This window comes from Gymnodraco acuticeps, unplaced genomic scaffold (genome assembly GCF_902827175.1).
Source record: "Gymnodraco acuticeps unplaced genomic scaffold, fGymAcu1.1, whole genome shotgun sequence".
Classification (NCBI taxonomy): Eukaryota; Metazoa; Chordata; class Actinopteri; order Perciformes; family Bathydraconidae; genus Gymnodraco; species Gymnodraco acuticeps.
The window spans coordinates 675,047-699,369 of NW_022990016.1; the positions used below are offsets into that span (position 1 = coordinate 675,047).

At 42.4% G+C, this 24,323-nt stretch overlaps 1 protein-coding gene across 5 annotated transcripts in view; it reads right to left on the reverse strand.

Moving 5' to 3' along the window:
- The window catches only part of LOC117544570 (dentin sialophosphoprotein-like), a 56,753-nt gene that overhangs the window by 18,403 nt on the left and 14,027 nt on the right, over nucleotides 1-24,323 (reverse strand). The window contains exons 2-15 of one of the 5 annotated variants that reach the window (XM_034213733.1): nucleotides 22,817-22,921; nucleotides 19,197-19,330; nucleotides 19,044-19,078; nucleotides 18,876-18,952; nucleotides 8,428-8,498; nucleotides 4,979-5,028; nucleotides 4,812-4,891; nucleotides 4,689-4,711; nucleotides 3,440-3,513; nucleotides 3,278-3,357; nucleotides 3,159-3,163; nucleotides 1,889-1,923; nucleotides 1,738-1,799; nucleotides 862-943 (exon numbers count right to left, since the gene is read on the reverse strand). In XM_034213733.1, the coding sequence (XP_034069624.1) occupies nucleotides 862-943; nucleotides 1,738-1,799; nucleotides 1,889-1,923; nucleotides 3,159-3,163; nucleotides 3,278-3,357; nucleotides 3,440-3,513; nucleotides 4,689-4,711; nucleotides 4,812-4,891; nucleotides 4,979-5,028; nucleotides 8,428-8,498; nucleotides 18,876-18,952; nucleotides 19,044-19,078; nucleotides 19,197-19,330; nucleotides 22,817-22,921 (913 nt within the window). Of the gene's footprint in view, nucleotides 1-822; nucleotides 983-1,737; nucleotides 1,800-1,888; nucleotides 1,924-3,158; nucleotides 3,164-3,277; nucleotides 3,358-3,439; nucleotides 3,514-4,688; nucleotides 4,712-4,811; nucleotides 4,892-4,978; nucleotides 5,029-8,427; nucleotides 8,499-18,875; nucleotides 18,953-19,043; nucleotides 19,079-19,196; nucleotides 19,331-22,816; nucleotides 22,922-24,323 lie in introns of all 5 variants that reach the window. The other 4 variants (XM_034213732.1, XM_034213731.1, XM_034213730.1 and 1 more) reach the window with 4 other exon arrangements.

Here is a 24,323-nt window from a genome sequence, read left to right on the forward strand (position 1 = left end):
AAAAAGTCTCATTGACTCTTTGACCTGCAAGCAGTATAACACTTGACATTAACAAACTAAATCTAGTGCGAGAGGTTAACCTCATACATTTGGATGTCTGCTTTGTAAAGTTGAAAGCTTATAAAGATGTATTCTATCACACAAGTCTGCTACATTCGGCATTCAATGCAAGTGTTAACAAAAGTGTGAACTGCCATGTTCCGGGTAATTATAATCAATATTCTAATATTAAAGCTTTTTGCTGCAAAATATGCATTTAATTTGTAAATGGAAAAAGGTTAAAATGGACAAATGGACCATTTGTTCACGATTTTTTGTTTTTTGAAGGTTCTTTTTTTTGGGCCAGATAGGGCTCTATTAGAGATTCTATAGAGTTGAAAGGGGGAGATGGAGGGGAGGACATTGCCTGAATGTTAGGCCGGCTTACTAGGCAACAGTTTACACATAACGGGCACTAACCATTGATCTATCTGGTGGCCCCTGGCTAGTGTTTTTAATCTTGTAGGGATGTGAACAATATTTAATTTGCTCTACTGCTGCCGTGGGGAAAAAATATATTAAATACTACGACAAAATTCATAGCCAAATTCATATTTAAGTGCCATTAATACAGGCCTAGGTCTCCTAACTTAGGCAGCATTAATCATAGAAGAAGAAACTTGTCTCATGTCAGCCAGTAGCAGTGCTCCCAAGCAAAGAATTAAGCGCTTTGTGTATTGTAGTTAAAAATCGCACTTGCACTTTATAAACTCAATGAATATGTGAAGACTTTATTCTGGTTGTGTTTACTGAATTTGAATGTATTTTCAAATGTACAATTACCTAACACTAAGTACATCTCATCGTGGTGTGAAAATGTACCTCCATCGTCTGTCTGTGTCTCCGTCTTACACAGAACTTCACTGGGAGGGAACACCGGAGACGTCTGAGTGGAGAAGTCAGCCTGAGAGAAAGGAGGCAGCAGACTCTCTGACTCAGTCTCCTGACAGGAGCAAACCCAAATCATGTCAGATGAAAAACCCTCAATATACCATTTATGGATCCAATATTTAAAAAAGGATATAGGTTCTGGGATTAAATATCAGATTCTCTTTAAAGGTCACCTATTATGCAAAATCCACTTGTTCATGTCTTTTATACATCAACATGTGTCCCCTCTGCGTAAAGAGACTCTGAAAGTTTCAGAAAAAAAGATTCTCTCACTTTTTGTCCTGATCCATTTATATAAAAACCTGTCTGAAAATGAGCTGATCAGATTTTGGCCACTTTATGATGTCATAACGATTTTTTGGCTTGTGTAACCATTAGCCAATCACCAACCAAGGTAACCCCCCCCACCTTAACACCTGAATCTCCTCCTAGAGCACCATTGTGTTCTTTTTAACCAAATGTCTCTCAGAGGGGCGTGGGGAGGGGCTCCTTATTTTCATCTAAAGTAACAGACAGAGAATCAGCACTTTTGAAACAGGGCTGAAACAGAGGGGATTATGGGTAATGCTGCAATGATCTGTTTGGTGTTTGGAGCCAAACACTTCAGAGACATGTTTTGTGTATATCTGAGACCTATAATATATTGATGAAAAACAGTATAATAGGGGACCTTTAAGAAACCACGAGTTAACATCACCAATTCTACTACAGGACTGAATGAGATTGAGAACACAAATATAGTTTATGAAATATTGCTAAAAGGAGAAATGTATAGTTTAGACTTTGATCTAATATGTAATGACTCACTGAATTGATTGTTTCATCGTCATCTGAAGCTCCGTCTCTGCTCTCTTCCTCCAGATTATCTTCTGTAGCAGACAGCAGCAGTTTGCAAAACCATTTTTAATTATGTCTTTTTCACATATTTAATGTAATCTGAGTCTGCTGTGCCGCCTACCTGAGGTGGATCGGCGATGACTCCCGTTGTGTTTCCTGTGAACAGAGAACACAACACACTGACTGATCATGCAAAGAGAAACCACAACATCCTGTGTAATAAAAACTGTTATTTACATGTTTGACACTGTGTGAGGTGATCATTATCATTGTGTTGATGCTAGAGGCGGTATGGGATGTTTTGTTGACGTCACATTAAAGACTGCATCTGTGATAAAGTGCAGCAGATTTCTTAATAAAGTCTTCACTCTATAAAATGTAAAAAAGGAAAGATAAATTAAACATCTTTCATAGCTTCTAACGGCATATTACATTTTTGGATTGCTTGTAATAATATTACAAATTATACATTTCACTCTATCTTTATTGTTTTACTATTATTACACTGGTTATTGTTTCAAATCAAATCAAGTTTTATTTATATAGCACATTTATAAACGATTTTTGGCCGAGCCAAAGTGCTGTACATAAAAATAGCCTACAGTAGAGACACTTTACAGCAAATACAACAGCACAGATTGTTCAGAATATCAGTATGAGAAAAACGACACCCTCTGTCCTTAGACCCTCACATCGTACAAGGAAAAACTTCCAGAGAAGACCCACAGTTTAAAGGGAAAAAATGGGAGAAACCTCAGGGAGAGCAACAGAGGAGGGATCCCTCTCCCAGGACGGACAGACGTGCAATAGATGCCGTGTGTAAATCGAAGAGATAATACATTTTACATCATATAGACCGAATGTTAGGAAATGCATGTGTCTGTAATAAGAAGATGAATCTACGAAGATGTCAGCTACAATATTAGGCTAATATTACAGTTCATGTATTGTAGACAATACATTCATTCCAATGTTCTGATAATGTCTATTATTATTACCAGTGAAGATGTTATATCTTAATAATGTCCACAAGAAACATAAATCCCAAAGACATCCAATTTACAACATTATCAAAAAGAAACGGAATTTAACAATTAATTTGACTATTAATGTAATAATGATTGTATCACTTGTGAGGTGTCTAGTGATATTGTTGTTCCTTCTTGCATGTACAATAAATGAGTTTAACAAATTATATAATGCAATTCAACACTACATGACTACAAACTACAAGACAGAAATGAGTCTCCCTAATAATACAAATAAAACAGTAGCTTCAACAAGTTCCCACAATGCACAGCACGATGCAAAAATGGTTGTACATTTCACATTGTAAATATCATAAAATGAAATAAAGTTATTTTCAGTGAATCACAGAGACTTGAGCCTACCTCGTCTGACAGCCAACAGGGTGAATAAATGAAAGAGAAGGAACATAAATATGAGATTATTGATCTTCTTCAACCACTATTGATGATGTTTCTGTTACCGAATCAAAAAAGAGACTTACGAGAGGCTCACCAACCAGGTGTTCACTATCATCTATATCAGTATCTAAAGGGGCCGTTATTGAATCCGGTTCATTATTGCCTGTAAGAGAAGGGAAAACACATTAAACCTTTGTTCAGTGTTCAATAGGTTATTTTCTCTCATGCGTTGTAAGTGTGTTAACCTGAATTTGAAGAATCATCCCGCAGTGAAGCCCATGAGACTTTAGAACTACGTTTAGAAGGGGTCCCGTTCTGTCTGTGAGGAGAGAGTCAGTTATTATTAACACTGTCACTGTAAAGTGTACGGATAAACAAGTAGCTTGATTTTAAGTCAAAATAAAAGTAAGTGAATTTAAACATGAACATATTTCACACTGTGTCCCTCAGACCTTCATCAGGCAAAGGTAGACAAAACCCCATGTTGTTTAATATTAAAAATTGAACTCCTATTTAAGTTATTTGTGTTTTGTTTTTTTAATACATATTATAGGTACATTACTAATAGTCTATAAATATGTTTTTTTGTAGTTTATGTTACTTGTCTGGATTCGTTTTTTAAGAATAGAGCAGATTTAACTAGTGAACATCTGATATTAAGTTTGGTAGTTTGTGTTTGGTTGGTAGCAGGGTGATTTTGTCCACCCTCAATCGGTAACCATCATGAATCACCTGAAACCTAAACACCCCAGTATTCTGGTCTTAAGTAAGTTCACATCTAAAAACAACTCAAGCTTCATAAAGAGACATAGATAGAGAATATGTTGGTGGTGTTAGTCTTGGTGTTGATGGCCCGGTCCATTAAAAGGTGATCTTTTTCCTTTTTTTATATAAAGTGCATTCAAAGTATGCTTTTTGCACTGATATGCATTGTCAGCTACTTGAGTCTTGAATTTCCAACAGGTCCCCTTTAACACCGAATATACAGTATTTCATTAATTTGGTGTATTGTGATTATTAGACCTGTTTGATTTTAAATAACCGTTAGTGTACAGTGGGTTTCTATATTTTGTCTAATATGACGCTGTTTGTAACATAAATAAGTTCTTACTTAATGCTTAACCTTAAATTGAATGTATGTTGCTGTCATACTCTGATTGGTGGATTTCCCCCTTTTAGCCTTTATACGCATGGTCATGGTTATATATATTTACTTTGCCTGATAAAAGTCTTTGAACCCACAGTGAGGACGAGTGGGCAGGATCATTGTTTGATCAAGTCAGAGTTTTTTACCCTACACATCTCTCATAAAGCTTTATTGTGCAAGAAGTGTTTTGAAATTGTTAACAGAAGGAGCTATATAATTGATTTTTAAATACAAATAATAAGGGTTGATATGCTACAAACTTTACAAAAACATTTCAAGACTTTTAGGGAACAACTTTAAACCTTAAAAAACAGCAAAGCCCAGCATGAAAATAATTACACACTTACTTGTCTGTGAAACTCAACCGTCTCTGTTTCAAAAGCAAAATCAGAATGATTAAAATCACCATAACATGGTGAGATTAAAGTATTAAAAAGCTGTATTTATGTGATCGTGAACAGTATGTGTACCTTGATAGATGAAGGCTTCCTACTGCTGGATGAGTTTGAGTCACTGCTGTACACAGTCGGCCGCTGGTCAGTAGAGTCACCTGTCGAGAAGAATAATCACTTTATCTGTAACATTAGGAATACAACAATTTAAAACACAAGACAGAGTTGCTGTGAGCACGACATACCACTGGCATTCTTCTTGTGTGAACCAGGAGCATGTTTGTCACAATATGACCTAAAAACACACGAATGGATGTTAGAAAGGGATCAGATATCAATGTTCATAGAGGGCAAATTATTTCCTATGTTAGCCATAAGAGAAAACAGAAAAGAGAGAGACTAACTGAACTAACGAGGCGTATTGCTCAACTGGATGACCTCTATTCCGTTTCACCAACTGTGTGTGTAATGTGTATAAGGAACGCCTCATTCTTCAATCGGAATTGAATACGCTGACCGCAGACCAGGCTGCTGCACTTCTTCTTAAGGCTAGAAGTAATTATTACGAACAGGGTGACAAAGCTGGCAGATTACTGGCGCATCAATTACGACAGAATGTTGCCTCTTACCAGATTCCCAGAATCCAAACATCCTCGGACATTACGATCGATCCCCAAAGAATTAACGATGAGTTTAGAGACTATTATACTTCGTTATACACATCTGAAACCAGCTCAGACACGCAGGATTTGGACAATTTTTTTACCACCCTCGAAGTCCCTTTGATACATCCTGATATGACTGAGGATTTGGAGAAGCCAGTAACTGCTGTCGAACTCTCCGTTGCTATTGCATCGATGCAAGGCGGAAAATCTCCGGGGCCGGACGGTTATCCACTGGAATTTTACAAGAAGTTTCAACAGAAATTATCCCCTGTTTTGATAGATATGTTTAGTGAATCATTTAATTATACTAGTTTACCCCCAACGCTTAATCAGGCCTCGATCTCCCTCATTTTAAAAAGGAATAAGGATCCCCTTGCATGCTCCTCCTACCGACCAATTAGCTTGTTAAATGTGGATTTTAAATTACTGTCTAAAATGCTCGCTTTACGATTGGAAACCGTGTTACCAACCATTATCTCTCCCGATCAAACCGGCTTCATCAAAAATAGGCACTCATTTTTTAACTTAAGACGACTTTTTAACACAATCTACCAACCTTCCGCAAATTCTGTACCTGAAGCTGTGATATCTTTAGATGCAGAAAAGGCATTTGATCGTGTGGAGTGGAGGTATCTTTTTCACACCTTGGAGAAATTTGGCTTTGGAAAGAACTTTACCTCATGGGTGAAGCTATTGTACTCCTCTCCCCTAGCTTCAGTGAGAACAAATAATACGCATTCTGAATATTTCCCTCTCCACTGCTCCACCAGGCAGGGTTGTCCCTTGAGCCCTCTCTTATTTGCCTTAGCTATTGAGCCCCTCTCCATCGCTCTTCGCTGTGACTCCCGCATTAGAGGTATTTTCAGAAATGGGGTAGAACAGAGAGCTTCTCTTTACGCGGATGACCTTCTTCTTTATGTCTCTAATTTATCTGTGTCTGTCCCTGCAGCTCTCTCTATCATTAGCTCATTTGGTGCTGTATCCGGTTATAAACTCAATTTAAGTAAAAGCGAATTGTTCCCTTTAAATAGAGCGGCGCGTGATTTCCCTCTACATAGTCTACCATTTAAAATCGCACTACACAGCTTCACTTACCTCGGGATCCAGGTGACCGATACATTTAAAGATCTTTATAGAGCTAATTTTGCCCCCCTTTTGTCCCGCGTACAGGAAGACTTCGACCGTTGGTCAGTGTTAAATCTGTCTCTGGTTGCCCGAATTAACTCTATAAAGATGAATATACTCCCCAAATTTCTATATTTATTTCAATGTGTGCCCATTTTCCTACCTCAAACTTTTTTTCGTAAAACTGACACTATTATTTCTAACTTTATTTGGAACAAGAAAACCCCAAGGATACGCAAGCAATTTTTACAGAGACCAAAGGCGCGGGGTGGACTTGCTCTGCCGAATTTGAGGTTCTATTATTGGGCTACAAACCTGAGAATAATACAGTCCTGGCTGCAGTCTGACTCACAGCATTCTCCACCTGTTTGGCTTGAAATGGAGGCTGCTTCCTGTAGTCCAGTATCTCTTTCAGCATTGGCTCACTCTCTCATTAAGACCCCCTCCTCTGCTTACACTAAAAATGTAATTGTCAAAGCAACCTTGAACATTTGGAATCAGTTCAGACGTTTCTTTGATCTCCAAACATACTCTACACTAGCCCCTGTAACTGCAAACCATGTGTTTCCTCCATCCTTAGTAGATGGCGCATTTACTATTTGGTTTAACCAAGGCGTTAAAACATTCAAAGACCTTTATATTCACAACACATTTGCCTCTTTCCAACAGATATCTGACACATTTGCACTACCTAGGCAACATTTCTTCAGGTATCTACAGATTCGCAGTTTTGTTAATAATAGATTTCCTCAGTTTCCTAATCACCCAGCTGATTCGCCGCTAGACGCACTCCTTAGGCCGTTACCTACTCTGAAGGGAATGATGACGTGTATTTACGCTCAGATTTACTCTCTTCGTTTGGTTACCCTGAACTCCATTAAATCTCTTTGGGAAACAGATCTTGGGGAGGAGACTTCAGAAGAACTTTGGGAAAAAGCCCTTGCTAATGTACACAAATCTTCTATTTGTGCTAGACATGGACTGATTCAGTGCAAAGTAGTACATCGCACACACTTCACTAAGCTTAGGCTCTCTAAAATATATAAGGAAGCGGACCCAACTTGTGACAGATGTAGACAAGCACCGGCGAGTCACGCACACATGTTCTGGTCTTGTCCGGTCTTACACTCTTATTGGACTGACATCTTTAGATCACTGTCAGAAATTACTGGAAAACCGGTCACTCCTAATGCCATGACCGCACTGTTTGGTGTAACCCCACCCACATGCCCACTCTCTTCTCTGGAGACAGCCTACATAGCCTTTGTTACCTTACTAGCCAGACGCCTGATATTGCTCATGTGGAAGTCTCCAACATCCCCTTCACACACCTCGTGGTTAAAAGAAGTCCTAAATTCAGCCAAACTCGAGAAAATAAGGTGCATAGTGAGGGGCTCCTTGGGGAAATTCCACAAGATGTGGAACCCCTTCTACAAGTATATACGGGAGCTGGACATGCCGGATGTCTCTGTACAATAGGGTGATGGACCTGCGGTGTTAAACTGTGATTAGCAGACTGACCAACAAGTGCTGTGTTTTTATTTTATTTGATATACTTGGTCTTTTTGTTCCATTTATACACATTATTTGATCTCTAAATTGCATTATGGTATTAATAATGGACTTAGACTCAGAGCCTTTAGATCCTGACTTTGTTTTTGTTTGTTTTTTGTTTTTGTCCTGTCGCAGTCCATTTTTTGTTTCGTTTTATTTGTTTTACACAAATCACACTGTTGTCATCCTAACTTGTTTGCCAACTGCTATTGTGTTGTCCGTCTGGCTGTTTGTTGATAAAAAATAAAAAATAAAAAGTTTAAAAAAAAAAGATATCAATGTTCAGAGCATACAAAGGTTTAGTTTTAGCCTTATAAAGAAAGAGATTTGCAAAATGTGAACATACTTACATAACAACGCTATAAGACAAACTTTCCAAGCTGATGTTTCCTTCTGACTTCTCACAGGTAAGGCAATAAACCTGTGAAAACAAATGTGTGTTGATAAATATGATTGCACTTATAGACATTACTACAGAAATTTGAACTGCATTTATTTATTTTAAGTCATCTTGCAGCTGCAAAACTGCAAAAAAAATGGTATTACTCAGCCCCTGAAACTAGTCCCCAAATTATGCACACATTTCTGCTGCTCGAGTGGCTTTTGTTTAAATCTACAGAGCCCAACTCTTTAAAGTGGACCTATCATGCTATATTTGAATAATATATTGTGGGGCCATACCTATATAAAACATGTCTGTGAAGTTTTAAAAAAAAATACCAAACAGATCATGCATTTTAGCCATGCCTCATTTTGCTCTATTTGCTCCATTCCAGCCCAGTCTTCACAAGGGCTGATTCTGTGGCCAATCAATCAATCAATCAATGTTTATTTATATAGCCCAATATCACAAATGTTACATTTGTCTCAGTGGTCTTCACAGTGTGTACAGAATATCAGTATGACAATACGACATCCTCTGTCCTAAGACCCTCTGTCCTTAGACCCTCACATCGTACAAGGAAAAACTTCCAGAGAAAACCCACAGTTTAAAGGGAAACATGGGAGAAACCTCAGGGAGAGCAACAGAGGAGGGATCCCTCTCCCAGGACAGACAGACGTGCAATAGATGCCGTGTGTAAATTGGATAATAGATAATACATTTGCAACATAGGTATAGCAAATGAGCTGCAGCTGACCACGCCCCCCTGCAAAGGAGGTGTTCTGCTGATATAGGCTTAGTTTGTCGGGGGACATCTTACTTCTTCCTTCTCTCTGTCTATACCTGTGTACTCTCATGTTCCGATTAACCCAGCTTCCCCAAATGTATTTCTTTTTGGTGTCTATATACGCCGGGATCTGGAGACATGGATGATCCTGCGGTCCTGTGTCCTGCATCGCGAGCCCTGGATCTTGAGTCGTGGCTGTGGTCCTGGATCATAGGTCCTGGATGGATATCCTCGTGGATTCATATTCCTATTATACACACAAGCATTTCCAAACATTTAGACTACCTATGTTGCAAATGTATTATCTTTTCAATTTACACACGGCATCTATTGCACGTCTGTCCGTCCTGGGAGAGGGATCCCTCCTCTGTTGCTCTCCCTGAGGTTTCTCCCATTTTTCCCTTTAAACTGTGGGTTTTCTTCGGAAGTTTTTCCTTGTACGATGTGAGGGTCTAAGGACAGAGGGTGTCGTATTGTCATACTGATATTTTTGTACAAATTGTGAAGTCCACTGAGACAAATGTAACATTTGTGATATTGGGCTATATAAATAAACATTGATTGATTGATTGATTGATTGAGGGGGGCGAGGCACGAGCGTCATGTTACCATGCTGCTACCATGCTGCTACCATGCCACGCAACCTCATTCCCCTGATAGGTGGAGAGTTGCCCATATAGGCGGAGCACCCCTTTTCTGACATCAGAAATGTGTTGAAATCTGTATCAGCTCCGTTGCAGCCCCGCTTTTAGAGATTTGGGTATGGAGGAAAAGAGAGAGGGTTGTGTTTTCTGACACTTATGGCGTGTTTCCACTGCAGTGGGTAGCTCGCTTTAAGCATGCCGAGCCGTGCGGAGCCCGTTTTTGGTTGCGTTTCCACTTGGCCTAGTTTTGGCCGGGGCTACTTTTCACCTTTTTTCTGGCCCGACTAAATCGTGGTTCTAGGGCCAGGAACAACCAGGCTGAGTCGGGCTGAGTATGCTAAACTAGAGAGAGAATCGCTGGCAAGGGGGCTACAACTACAACAAGATGAACATATTTGACCGTGATTTAATTGTAATTCACGTTTCAAAATGATGCCGAAGTAACAACATACTGATACCGGTTAGTAAAAACCATGAATTAATGCTTTGACAAGCCTGCAGACAGACGGCAGGCGAAAAACCCTTTTAAAATGCATGTTTTCTAAATGTAGCTTGGCTAAGCTAACGTTGTATATGCTCCGACCGTCCACACTCACAACAACGGCCTATACAGACATAAATAAACCAGCGACTGTATTTGCCATGATACAGACAGTCTGTGGTTTGTACTTGTTAAACTTTTGTCTAGTTTCTGAACAGATATGAGGAGCTGTGAGCTCTGAGTACTAAGAGCTAACGGCTCTGTTGTTTTTCTGGGGCTCTCATTGAAGATGACATCACGGCTCCGCCTACACTGCGTTACTATAGTAACTGCCCCAGTTCCTAAACTGTAATGGAAGCGCAGCATTAAAGTGAGCCGGGCCTAATAAGGCCTAACCACTTTTAAATCCAGGCTGAAGACTTTTCTTTTTGTCGCTGCTTTTAATTGAACTATTCATATCTTAGACTGCACTGTAACTTTTATCCATGTACTTTTTTTTCTTTTAATATTTAATTGACTGCACTGTAACTTTTATCCATGTATTTTTTCTTTTAATGTTTATTTTATTAGCTTTTCTTTTTAATGACTGATTTTAAATGCCATTTTCTTAATCTCTTTCATTTTTTGTAAAGCACTTTGAATTGCCTTGCCTTGCCTTGCCTTGCCTTGCCTTGCCTTGCCTTGCCTTGCCTGCCTTGCCTTGCCTTGCCTTGCCTTGCCTTGCCTTGCCTTGCCTTGCCTTGCCTTGCCTTGCCTTGCCTTGCCCTTCCTTGCCTTGCCTTGCCTTGCCTTGCCTTGCCTTGCCTTGCCTTGCCTTGCCTTGCCTTGCTTGCCTTGCCTTGCCTTGCCTTGCCTTGCCTTGCCTTGCCTTGCCTTGCCTTGCTGCCTTGCCTTGCCTTCCTTGCCTTGCCTTGCCTTGCCTTGCCTTGCCTTGCCTTGCCTTGCCTTGCCTTGCCTTGCCTTGCCTTGCCTTGCCTTGCCTTGCCTTGCCTTGCCTTGCCTTGCCTTGCTGCCTTGCCTTGCCTTGCCTTGCCTTGCCTTGCCTTGCTTGCCTTGCCTTGCCTTGCCTTGCCTTGCCTTGCCTTGCCTTGCCTTGCCTTGCCTTGCCTTCCTTGCCTTGCCTTGCCCTTGCCTTGCCTGCCTTGCCTTGCCTTGCCTTGCCTTGCCTTGCTTGCCTTGCCTTGCCTTGCCTTGCCTGCCTTGCCTTGCTTGCCTTGCCTTGCCTTGCCTTGCCTTGCCTTGCCTTGCCTTGCCTTGCCTTGCCTTGCCCATTGCCTTGCCTTGCCTTGCCTTGCCTTGCCTTGCCTTGCCTTGCCTTGCTTGCCTTGCCTTGCCTTGCCTTGCCTTGCCTTGCCTTGCCTTGCCTTGCCTTGCCTTGCCTTGCCTTGCCTTGCCTTGCCTTGCCTTGCCTTGCCTTGCCTTGCCTTGCCTTGCCTTGCCTTGCCTTGCCTTGCCTTGCCCTTGCCTTGCCTTGCCTTGCCTTGCCTTGCCTTGCCTTGCCTTGCCTTGCCTTGCCTTGCCTTGCCTTGCCTTGCCTTGCCTTGCCTTGCCTTGCCTTGCCTTGCCTTGCCTTGCCTTGCCTTGCCTTGCCTTGCCTTGCCTTGCCTTGCCTTGCCTTGCCTTGCCTTGCCTTGCCTTGCCTTGCCTTGCCTTGCCTTGCCTTGCCTTGCCTTGCCTTGCCTTGCCTTGCCTTGCCTTGCCTTGCCTTGCCTTGCCTTGCCTTGCCATTGCCTTGCCTTGCCTTGCCTTGCCTTGCCTTGCCTTGCCTTGCCTTGCCTTGCCTTGCCTTGCCTTGCCTTGCCTTGCCTTGCTTGCCTTGCCCTTGCCTTGCCTTGCCTTGCCTTGCCTTGCCTGCCTTGCCTTGCCTTGCCTTGCCTTGCCTTGCCTTGCCTTGCCTTGCCTTGCCTTGCCTTGCCTGCCTTGCCTTGCCTTGCTTGCCTTGCCTTGCCTTGCCTTGCCTTGCCTTGCCTTGCCTGCCTTGCCTTGCCTTGCCTTGCCTTGCCTTGCCTTGCCTTGCCTTGCCTTGCCTTGCCTTGCCTTGCCTTGCCTTTGCCTTGCCTTGCCTTGCCTTGCCTTGCCTTGCCTTGCCTTGCCTTGCCTTGCCTTGCCTTGCCTTGCCTTGCCTTGCCTTGCCTTGCCTTGCCTTGCCTTGCCTTGCCTGCCTTGCCTTGCCTTGCCTTGCCTTGCCTTGCCTTGCCTTGCCTTGCCTTGCCTTGCCTTGCCTTGCCTTGCCTTGCCTTGCCTTGCCTTGCCTTGCCTTGCCTTGCCTTGCCTTGCCTTGCCTTGCCTTGCCATTGCCTTGCCTTGCCTTGCTTGCCTTGCCTTGCCTTGCCTTGCCTTGCCTTGCCTTGCCTTGCCTTGCTTTGCCTGGCCTTGCCTTGCCTGCCTTGCCTTGCCTTGCCTTGCCTTGCCTTGCCTTGCCTTGCCTTGCCTTGCCTTGCCTTGCCTTGCCTTGCCCTTGCCTTGCCTGCCTTGCCTTGCCTTGCCTTGCCTTGCCTTGCCTTTGCCTTGCCTTGCCTTGCCTTGCCTTGCCTTGCCTTGCCTTGCCTTGCCTTGCCTTGCCTTGCCTTGCCTTGCCTTGCCTTGCCTTGCCTTGCCCTTGCCTTGCCTTGCCCTTGCCTTGCCTTGCTTGCCTTGCCTTGCCTTGCCTTGCCTTGCCTTGCCTTGCCTTGCCTTGCCTTGCCTTGCCTTGCCTTGCCTTGCCTTGCCTTGCCTTGCCTTGCCTTGCCTTGCCTTGCCTTGCCTTGCCTTGCCTTGCCTTGCCTTGCCTTGCCTTGCCTTGCCTTGCCTTGCCTTGCCTTGCTTGCCTTGCCTTTGCCTTGCCTTGCCTTGCCTGCCTTGCCTTGCCTTGCCTTGCCTTGCCTTGCCATTGCCTTGCCTTGCCTTGCCTTGCCTTGCCTTGCCCTTGCCTTGCCTTGCCTTGCCTTGCCTTGCCTTGCCTTGCCTTGCCTTCCTTGCCTTGCCTTGCCTTGCCTTGCCTGCCTTGCCTTGCCTTCCTTGCCTTGCCTTGCCTTGCCTTGCCTTGCCTTGCCTTGCCTTGCCTTGCTTGCTTGCCTTTGCCTTGCCTTTGCCTTGCCTTGCCTTGCCTGCCTTGCCTGCTTGCCTTGCCTTGCCTTGCCTTTGCCTTGCCTTGCCTTGCCTTGGCCTTGCCTTGCCTTGCCTTGCCTTGCCTTGCCTTGCCTTCGCCTTGCCTTGCCTTGCCTTGCCTTGCCTTGCCTTGCCTTGCCTTGCCTTGCCTTGCCTTGCCTGGCCTTGCCTTGCCTTGCCTTGCCTTGCCTTGCCCTTGCCTTGCCTTGCCTTGCCTTGCCTTGCCTTGCCTGCCTTGCCTTGCCTTGCCTTTGCCTTGCCTTGCCTTGCCTTGCCTTGCCTTGCCTTGCCTTGCCTTGCCTTGCCTTGCCTTGCCTTGCCTTGCCTTGCCTTGCCTTGCCTTGCCTTGCCTTGCCTTGCCTTGCCTGCCTTGCCTTGCCTTGCCTTGCCTTGCCTTGCCTGCCTTGCCTTGCCTTGCCTTGCCTTGCCTTGCCTGCCTTGCCTTGCCTTGCCTTGCCTTGCCTTGCCTTGCCTTGCCTTGCCTTTGCCTTGCTTGCCTTGCCTTGCCTTGCCTTGCCTTGCCTTGCCTTGCCTTGCCTTGCCTTGCCTTGCCTTGCCTTGCCTTGCCTTGCCTTGCCTTGCCTTGCCTTGCCTTGCCTTGCCTTGCCTTGCCTTGCCCTTGCCTTGCCTTGCCTTGCCTTGCTTGCCTTGCCTTGCCTTGCCTTGCCTTGCCTTGCCTTGCCTTGCCTTGCCTTGCCTTGCCTTGCCTTGCCTTGCCTTGCCTTGCCTTGCCTTGCCTTGCCTTGCCTTGCCTTGCCTTGCCTTGCCTTGCCTTGCCTTGCCTTGCCTTGCCTTGCCTTGCCTAACCAAACTGAGCGAGGCCGAGCGAGGCCTGCAGTGGAAACGCGTCATTGGTGAGTTCCCTGACACACCGGGGACAAATATTCATGTATAAAAGATGTGCAAAAGTGCATTTTGCATGATAGGTCCCCTTATCTTATCTTTCTTACAGTGCAGACGCTTTTCTGCTTGCTCCTGCCTCTACTTACTACTTTTTATGCTGATTTCCTATCTCTATTCTCTGAAAACTTCGAGCAGCGGCTCCTGGACATTACTTATCACTGGGACAGTTCATCTTCGTACAATAGACGGAGGGTTTCAGCCATATTTCAACATTTTTACGACGACCTCAGTCTTACAGTAGCGTGGCCTAGCAACAGCTAAAGCCTGGTAGGCTACGGCATGCTATTTAGCTTAAGCTAGTTGGTAGCAAAATGCCTCCATTCTCTACAGATGACTTCCACAAACTTATACAGAAGATAGCTGTGTTGGAAATGAAAATGCAACGGTTGGAAGTTAACGTGGAAGTGAATGGACTATGTCATGGGAATGACACCACTTTACCAGTGTTGCAAAATAATAGAGAAGGGTATGCTAACTCACAGCTAGTTAATGGAGTTTGCCTGAACAAGTCAGGAGTGAAATTGTTTATCTCTAACATATTCAACTGCCTGCGTTATCAATCTGTTCCCTCTGCCAAGGACAAGCGGCAAGAGGAATCAAAACAGGAGAAAGACACAACATATCGCGCAGAAAACCCTGAAGAATTATCACTGCACCCGCCTGAGGAATGTTCTGATTATGGGAGACCTATGAGACACATGGAGGAGTCTCCACTGCCCCCCCCCCCCCCCCCCTCCCCCCTGTCAACGCCTTTGAGGATACTCCGTTCACCCTTTCACCCTCGCCCACCCTCCTGGGGATCGTTGAACACATGAAGGAGATACAGAGGGTTGGCACCAATTCCTTCCTGGAGTTCAAAGACCAAACTAAGGCGATACGCAGGGCTGGCACCATGTCCTTTACCCCCGCTCCTCAACGACGCCCACCAAAATCACCGCAGAGACGTGCACCATCTCCCCCGTCTTCATCACCGTGCCTACGTCAACCACCTCCCCCCCCTGGCAGCATGTCCTCTACCCCCGCACCATCTCCCCCGTCTCCATCACCGTGCCTACGTCAACCACCTCCCCTCCCTTCAAGAAAGCATCTGCAGTCTCCGAAGCCTGATAAGGATGTGTGTGTACTAAACGCTGCAAACTGATATGTGCTGGGTCCAGGCTCAAGGGCGTATGGCACTCTCAACTCTTTCCAGGACATGCCGGGGCCCTGCCTGCCTATAGCTTTGCCGATATCTGTGTTGATAGGTAATAGATTAAGAGCGGTGAATCATCTTAGAAACAGGAAGCGCTCAAACGTTTGTGTGAGTTTATCTAATTTAGCAGTGATTCCATGTCAGCCACAGCTTGTTACAAAAAACCTGACTGATAGTGTGTTTAACAAACTTAAATTAGCTTTATTAAATGTCAGGTCTCTGGCAGGAAAAACATTTTTAATCAATGATTTTATCACTGAGCACAATCTTGATTTTATGTTTTTAACGGAAACTTGGATTGAACAAAATAACAGTGCAGCTGTTCTTATCGAATCAACCCCTCCCAACTTTAGTTTTATGAGTCAGGAAAGAATGCATAAGAGAGGAGGTGGAGTTGCTATTCTGTTCAATGATTCCATTCAATGCAGGAAGACATCTTATGGGAACTTTGCTTCTTTTGAATATGTGGCCCTTCAGCTGAAATGCTCCTCTCGAGCTCTGTTCCTAAATATCTATAGACCACCCAAATACTGTGCAAGCTTTTTTGATGACTTTACTGAACTGCTGTCTATAGTGTGTATTGACTTTGACCGTCTAGTCATTGTTGGTGATTTTAACATCCATGTTGACAACCCCCAGGACAGAGGGGCAAAATAACTGTTTTGTGTTCTTGATAGCTATGGACTGACTCAGCATGTGACGGAGCCCACGCACAATAAGGGGCACACTCTGGACTTAATTATCTCAAAGGGTCTGAATATCTCTAAGGTTGTGGTGACTGATGTTGCACTCTCTGACCATTCCTGTGTTTTCTTTGAGAGCTCTATTTCTGTTCACAAAAATGTTCAAAAAGAGGTAACCACAAAGCGATATTTAACTGAAAATACTAGGGAAATGTTTACTCAGAATTGTTCTTCCACACTTGCCCCTGCTAACATCTCAGTAAATGAGCTAGTAGATCATTTTAATTCAAAAATTAAAAATGTTATAGATGCCATTGCTCCAACTAAGGTAAAGGAAATGTCTGGCAAGAAAATATCTCCATGGAGAAAGTCCATGAGCGTGAAAACAGAAAAAAGAGAATGTCGAAAAGCTTAACGCAGGTGGCTGAAAAACAAATCTCCAGGTTCACTTTGAAATCTATAAAGAGAGACTTGGCCTTTATAATTTGGAATTGAAAAATGCACGACAATCGTTCTTCTCTGACATCATTACCAAAAACAAAAACAACGCACGTGCTTTGTTTGCTACCGTCGACAGACTAACTAACCCCCCAGTGTCAGTAGCCTCTGAATTTCTATCCACCAGGGCGTGCAATGATTTTGCCTTCTTCACTGACAAAATTCAGAAAATCAGACAAGCAGTCAGTGCCTCTACATCAGGAACAGCAAATGTGTTGTCTCTGTGTCCACTTAACATCAATTCAAACACCATGACACAATTCCATCAGATTAATGATAAAAACCTAGAGGACATTATACAATTTCTGAAATCCTCCTCCTGCTGCCTTGATTTTATTCCAACATGATTTTTTAAAGATGTTTTGCCTTGCATGGCCTCAGATCTACTTCATATAGTAAACAAATCTCTTCACTCAGGTATTTTTCCACAGGCCCTGAAAACTGCAGTCATTAAACCGCTCTTAAAAAATAATAATCTAGATGCTTCAGTAATGAACAATTACAGGCCCATATCAAACCTCCCATTTCTAGGTAAAATCATTGAAAAAGTTGTTTTTCAACAGTTGAGTAATTTCTTGCATTTAAATAACTGTTTCGATGTGTTCCAGTCAGGCTTTCGTCCAAACCACAGCACTGAGACTGCTCTTGTAAAGGTCTTTAATGACATCCACTTAAACACAGACAGTGGCAGAACTTCAGTGTTAGTATTATTAGATCTCAGTGCTGCGTTTGACACTGTTGACCACAGCATATTACTAGACCGACTGGAAAACTGGGTGGGACTTTCGGAAACAGTTTTAAATTGGTTTGAATCCTACTTAAAGGACAGAAACAACTTTGTTTCTATAGGTAAATACACATCTGAGTTGACAAATATGACATGTGGGGTTCCTCAAGGCTCCATCTTGGGGCCTCTTCTCTTTAACATCTACATGCTACCACTGGCTCAGATAATGAAAAACAACAAAATAAGTTACCATAGCTATGCAGATGACACACACATTTACGTAACAATTTCACCAGGAGACTATGCTCCAATTCAAACACTGAGTAAGTGCATTGAACAAATCAATGACTGGATGTGTCAGAACTTTCTCCAATTAAACAAAGATAAAACTGAGGTAATGGTTTTTGGAGCCAAGTCAGAACGTATAAAAGTTAGCGCTGAGCTTCAGTGTGCAATGTTCAAAACAACAGATAAAGCCAGAAATCTAGGTGTAGTCATGGACTCTGACCTGAGTTTCAACAGTCACATTAAAACAGTTACTAAATCAGCCTACTATCACCTAAAGAATATATCTAGGATTAAATTACTAATGTCACAGCAGGATTTGGAAAAACTTGTCCATGCTTTTATCTTCAGTAGACTCGACTACTGCAATGGTGTCTTCACAGGTCTCACTAAAAAAATCTATTAGGAAGCTGCAGCTGATTCAGAACGCCGCTGCTCGAGTCCTCACTAACACTAAGAAAGTGGATCACATCACTCCTGTTCTGAAGTCTTTACACTGGCTTCCTGTGTGTCAAAGAATAGATTTCAAAATACTGCTGCTGGTTTATAAAGCACTGAATGGTTTAGGCCCAAAATACATTTCTGACCTCCTGCTAAATTATGAACCATCCAGATCTCTCAGGTCTTCAGGGACTGGTCAGCTTTCTGTCCCCAGAGTCAGAACCTCTACATGGTAAAGCAGCGTTCAGTTATTATGCTCCAAATATCTAGAACAAACTCCCAGAAACCTGCAGGTCCGCTGCAACTCTGACTACTTTTAAATCCAGGCTGAAGACTTTTCTTTTTGTCGCTGCTTTTAATTGAACTATTCATATCTTAGACTGCACTGTAACTTTTATCCATGTACTTTTTCTTTTAATGTTTAATTGAACTATTCATATCTTAGACTGCACTGTAACTTTTATCCATGTATTTTTTCTTTTAATGTTTATTTTATTAGCTTTTCTTTTTAAATGACTGATTTTCTTAATGTCTTTCATTTGTTGTAAAGCACTTTGAATTGCCTTGTGTTGAAAAGTGCTATATAAATAAACTTGCCTTGCCTTTAAGGTAATTATTTATTAAAGACATGCACAGTTTTAAGTGGTTTGCTATACATTTAGGTAGAAGACAGTTTCATAAACCAAACCTTAGATGTTCCAGCTTCTTCAGGATTTCTGTAAGCTCTGGATAAAGAGAGACGTTCATTTTCGGAGGGGTTGTTTTCTGGAAATGGGAAATACATTTTTAACGCATAATATGTCATAAACTGAAAATATGTTTTGACAGGAAGAAGGTCAAGAAATTCCACACCTACCTTGTGTTTTTGGATAGTGTTTGTAGCAGTACAGCCTGAAGCAGAACACAACGTTGTTTGACATCAAAACCAATTTACACTTCACTTTGTTCATACTGCAGGACAGGGTCATTTATAACCCAGACACACAGAAAATGTTGATATTGGACTTACACATATTCCTCCTTTGTTATATCCTCAACGATCTTGGCCCTTTCTTCCACAGCACACGGGTAGTGGTAGGACTTCTTGCAGCGTCCGACTTCACACCCAGCCGTGGCTCCCCTCTTCTTACATTTGTTACAGATCTTACACAAACAAATGAGTTAATGTCCTATGCCGGCCCACACACTATTATGCAAAATCCACTTTTTCATGTCTTTTATATATTAAAATATAGTTAATTTAAGACGTTGACATACACATTAAAATATAGCATGTGTCCCCTCTGCGTAAAGAGATTCTGAAAGTTTCAGGAAGAAAGATTAGCTCACTTTTTGTCCTGATCCATTTATATAAAAACCTGTCTGGAAATCAGCTGATCAGATTTTGGCCACTTTATGATGTCATAACGATTGTTTGGTTTGTGTAACCATTAGCCACCAACCAAGGTGACCCCCCACCTTATCACCTGAATCTCCTCCTAGAGCACCATTGTGTTCAGGGGCGCAGGAAGGGGGTGCTGAGGGTACTGCAGCACATAGCGGCAGGCAGGCGGAGCTCCTCTGCCTGCACATTTTATTTTTTTATATAATGTTTTTATTTCATTTCATTGTGCCTGAGATTTATTTTATATAATATATTATTATTCAAATGATCATTTAAAACTATATAATACATTATTTAGCTTCAAGGAAGAAAAATAAAAAAGATGTGGAAAACAAGTTTTTTGTTCGTTTTTAGTCGGCTACTTTTACCATGACGTACAACACAAGTGACAAGTAACTGACATGGCGCAAAAACGTATCTCGGAATTCTTTCTCACTAAAAACGCTAAATCTGCTAAAAATATTTAAATAAAAATTAAAAATTATTAGTATTACGCAGAATCTGTGCAATATGTAGCGAGGAATTAGCAATGCTTTGATAGCCTACTTAAATGAATGTAAATTCCACATTGTTGGTAAAATAATATTTAACATCTTAATAGTGTGTGTGTGCTCCCGCTTTTGTGCGTGCTCTATATTGCCCGTAATAGCGTGCACTAGGGATGCTCCGATCGATCGGTCACCGATCGAGATCGGCCGATACTCACTCTCTACCAATCGATCGGTGCTCTCTAAACATGCCGATCGCATGACGTAAAATACATGACACTTTTCTCTGTGTGCGCCAAAACAAGCTCGCCAAAATGGCTTCACCGGTCTGGCATTATTTTAAGGTGTCCGAAAAAGACAGTAAAATAGCGGTATGCAACGTGTGTGAAGCAGAAATCCTGCAGCTCCGCCCGCCGGACCGGTAAGCGCAACGAAACACGCACACAGGGAGAACCAGACCGCAGTTCATTTCCTCATATTCCAAACGAGAAATTACGGTAGCAAATCACCCGGTTCTTTACGACCAGAATTATTAACGGGATACAAACCGGAGGAACCAGGCATGGAGGGAGGTGGCAGAGACAGTGGGTGAAACTGGTAGGTTTTCGCCTGTTTGGGGAGTTTATATATATATTTATATATATATATATATATTGCTCGCATTAAATCCCCGGGGTTTTTTGCTTTGTATGTGCTCGCAAAAAATCCCCAAGCTTTCAGACACGCCCAGCTCCAAGATTTTCAAGATTTTTGAAAAGCTGCTGTGTGGACGTACCGTACGAGTTAGATCTAACACATTTAGCTATTTTATCTACCTCTGGAACAAGCTAAACTAGTTATTATAAATATATGTATTCTTCATTGTCGGGTCACTCATTACTGGATCAGTGAGCTGCATGAGATACTGACAGGCTGTCAGGAGAGGGAGAGAGGGGGGAGAGAGAGAGGGAGAGAGGAAAAGAGAGCGCTTCCGCTAATTTCTCCCGTGTTATTATCCAAAGTGAATGTAAACTTGAATAATGTACATCATTTGAATGTAATAATTAAGTTGATTGTTGTTTGTGGAAGCTCCAGTGAATGAGCCCCATTAACTGAGTTTTAAACATCACTTTAAATCAGGGGTGGGGAACCTTTTTCCTCTCAAGGGCCATTTCAATGTTTTCAACATCCTCAGAGGGCCGTACAAATTATTGACCTCTGCTTAAAAATACTAAAATCACAGCCCACTCATTTCACCTTTCTTTCATGCTGTGCAAAGAAAAAGCAACCTCTTAATCCAGATATCTTGCTATTACTCACGAATGCATGCACGTGCAGAGTTGTGGCATGACCACCCAAACAGAAAGATGTGGACACAAGATGTGTGCAAATGTATTTAGACCCCTTTACCATGTGAACATGATTTAAGTGGGGGGGACCTTACCCCCTCTAGGGGGGTCCGGGGGGCATGCTCCCCCGGGAAGATTTATTTTTTAAATGTTGAAGTTAAAAGCATCAATCTGGTGCACTTTGAGAGCAACATTAGTAGATCTATGGATACATCTCTCAACACCCATATGAAACAGAACTGTAAGCAGATTTTCTTTTTCTTTATGGATATTTTACAAATCACTCCCCTTTCAAACTGTATTCTTGTTTATTAATAACAACTTGTTTTTACTGTCATATAGTATTTTATACCTGTTTACTTTATTCTCTTATTTTTTATAACTATAATGATCATATAAAGATGTGCCTTTACCTCACTGGTTGTAGTAAAAGCTTCTTATATTCATTAGCATAGCTAGCTAACCAGATGCTAATAACAACAAAGTTATTGACTGTATGATCAGTATGACAGATCGCCACTGGGCTTACAACTAAGACACAGCCACGCAAAAACTGCAGCATGTGTACGGCTCCTTATGGGTACTGCAATTTTTGGAAGTGACGGAGCGGAGCTGCGTTCTGGTGCTCCCCGTCAGAACTACACCCGTCAGACGAGACCATGGACGAGACATATACCACGTGATGACACGTTGGGCTTGTATTGTGTTCAAGGACCCTGACCTTGGCCTGGAAAAACAGGCACTCACTTGTTTAATTATTTTGCGGTCTAGATTTCTTTAATTTTTTTCTTTTTTGCGTGTGTTTATAAATTACCTCGAGGGCCACACCAAATGGTCTCGCGGGCCGTATACGGCCCGGGGGCCGGAGGTTCCCCACCCCTGCTTTAAATGAAAGATTTAAAGTGATGTTTAAATCTTCCATTTAGGCCCCCGCCCACTCGATCGGATCGGCGATCGGTATCGGCCGATACTGATTCCGGCGATCGGCCCCGGAAAAATGCATATTTCGAAGAAAAAATGTCAAATTTGAGATGCATTGTGGGACATGTAGTTTATGGGCAACGTGCTTCTGTAAATCATCATGTAACCGTATAATAAACATATAATATTCTTTGCAGGCTCTTGTGGGGCCACAGAAAATGAAGTCACGGGCCGGGTTTGGCCCCCGGGCCTTGAGTTTGACACTCCTGATCTAAAGTAACAGACAGAGAATCAGCACTTTTGAAACAGGGCTGAAACAGAGGGGATTATGGGATGCTGCAATGATCTGTTTGGTATTTCGAGCCAAACACTTCAGAGACATGTTTGTATATATCTGAGACCTATAATAAATTGATGAAAAACAGTATGATAGGGGACCGTTAAACAACTAAACACACAAACATTGGATTAGGCCAATTCATGACAGAAAACAATCAAGAATCTTTACCAGTTGTCGTCCTCGTTTCACCTCGCTCAACACATCATCCACAGAGAAACCAAACAGATCGTCGAACTGCGGAGTGTTGCGACAAAAGAGTGCAGAGGAAAACAACTGGAGAAAAACAAAGAAACAGCACGAGTGAGAACAAATGTTTAATAGAGTGGCGAAGTCACGCCCATCTACTTCCGGTTCATGGCACCTTATTTCGTAAAAATTATGTATTGAAGTCAATGGAGAGAGAAAACGTATCTTTCGATCCCGTTTGAATTGTGCCACGAATTACACATATGATGTTCGTCAATCTTAAACAATTATTTCCATGTCAAAAAAGTCACAGTTTGTCGTAAAACTGTTAAAATATAAGACTATGAAAAATACGCAACTAGAAAGACTACAAATCCCAGAGTCGCATAAGTGACAAACTGATGTCACAATTGTTTTCCTCCGCTAAATATAAGAGATAGCTAAGATAAGATAACTTTAACAAGATGCCTGTGTGCTTAGTACCAGGCTGTAATCATACCAGCAATGGGTCTTGCTCGTTCTTTCGCTTCCCGTCTGATGAAAGGACCAGGAGTGGCTGGATCAAGTTAGCTACCTAGCTAGTAGCAAGCACGTTAGTTAGCATTACAGCCTTAGCCTTGTAATTTGTATTAGCCTTAACATGAAGTAACATTAAGTAACCCAAAATGTTAAACAGTAAGAGTAGTAGTCATATTTCGTGAACCCTTTGAAGAGTACTGTCACACCGGTGTTATCATTCTATAATACACCATTTAGCCCGGGGGAGAAATGCTAAGGCTACATTAGCATCAGCGATCTTCTCTACTTTATGCTATCTGCACAAATGGTTGACATTAAAGGAAGGCTCCAGTCATTAGATAGTTAATAAAAACTTCAGTATTTAGTGAAACATTATGTTTAAACCATACCCTGAAGAAATCAGCGATATTCCCCAGTAAATAAAGATTTTATAGCTATTTTTTATCAAAACCTGTATATTCCGTCAGGCAGCTGCCATTTTGGCCATTTTCAGTAGTCACATGATCCGAAAAACTAGGTTGTGACGTCATCTATGCGTTCATTTTGTAAACACACGAACAGCTCATTCGACGAAAACATGGCAGAGTATTTGAGTTCGGACTCGTCAGCCGAGGAAGAAGTTTTGAGCAATGTGGAGAGATTGGATGGGGGAATTCAGCCATACAGCCAAGTGGCCAGAACCGTCAGGAATCCAGGGACTGATTGATTGAAAAGTTTATCAACAGCTTGTATATTGGGTACAGTACAGTACAGCTCAAAACATACAATTGTTAAGGGGATGCAGACCAGAGAAAGACTTTCGTCTTGTTTACATCAGGGTCCCCCATTTCCAATTCATCATATCATTTAAGACATATAAGACATATTTGACATACAGATGGCTTATTTACAATTGACATACAGGTGGTTTTTTACATACAGATTGCTTATTTACAATTTTCATTTTAGATTTCGTTCTAATACATCCTAA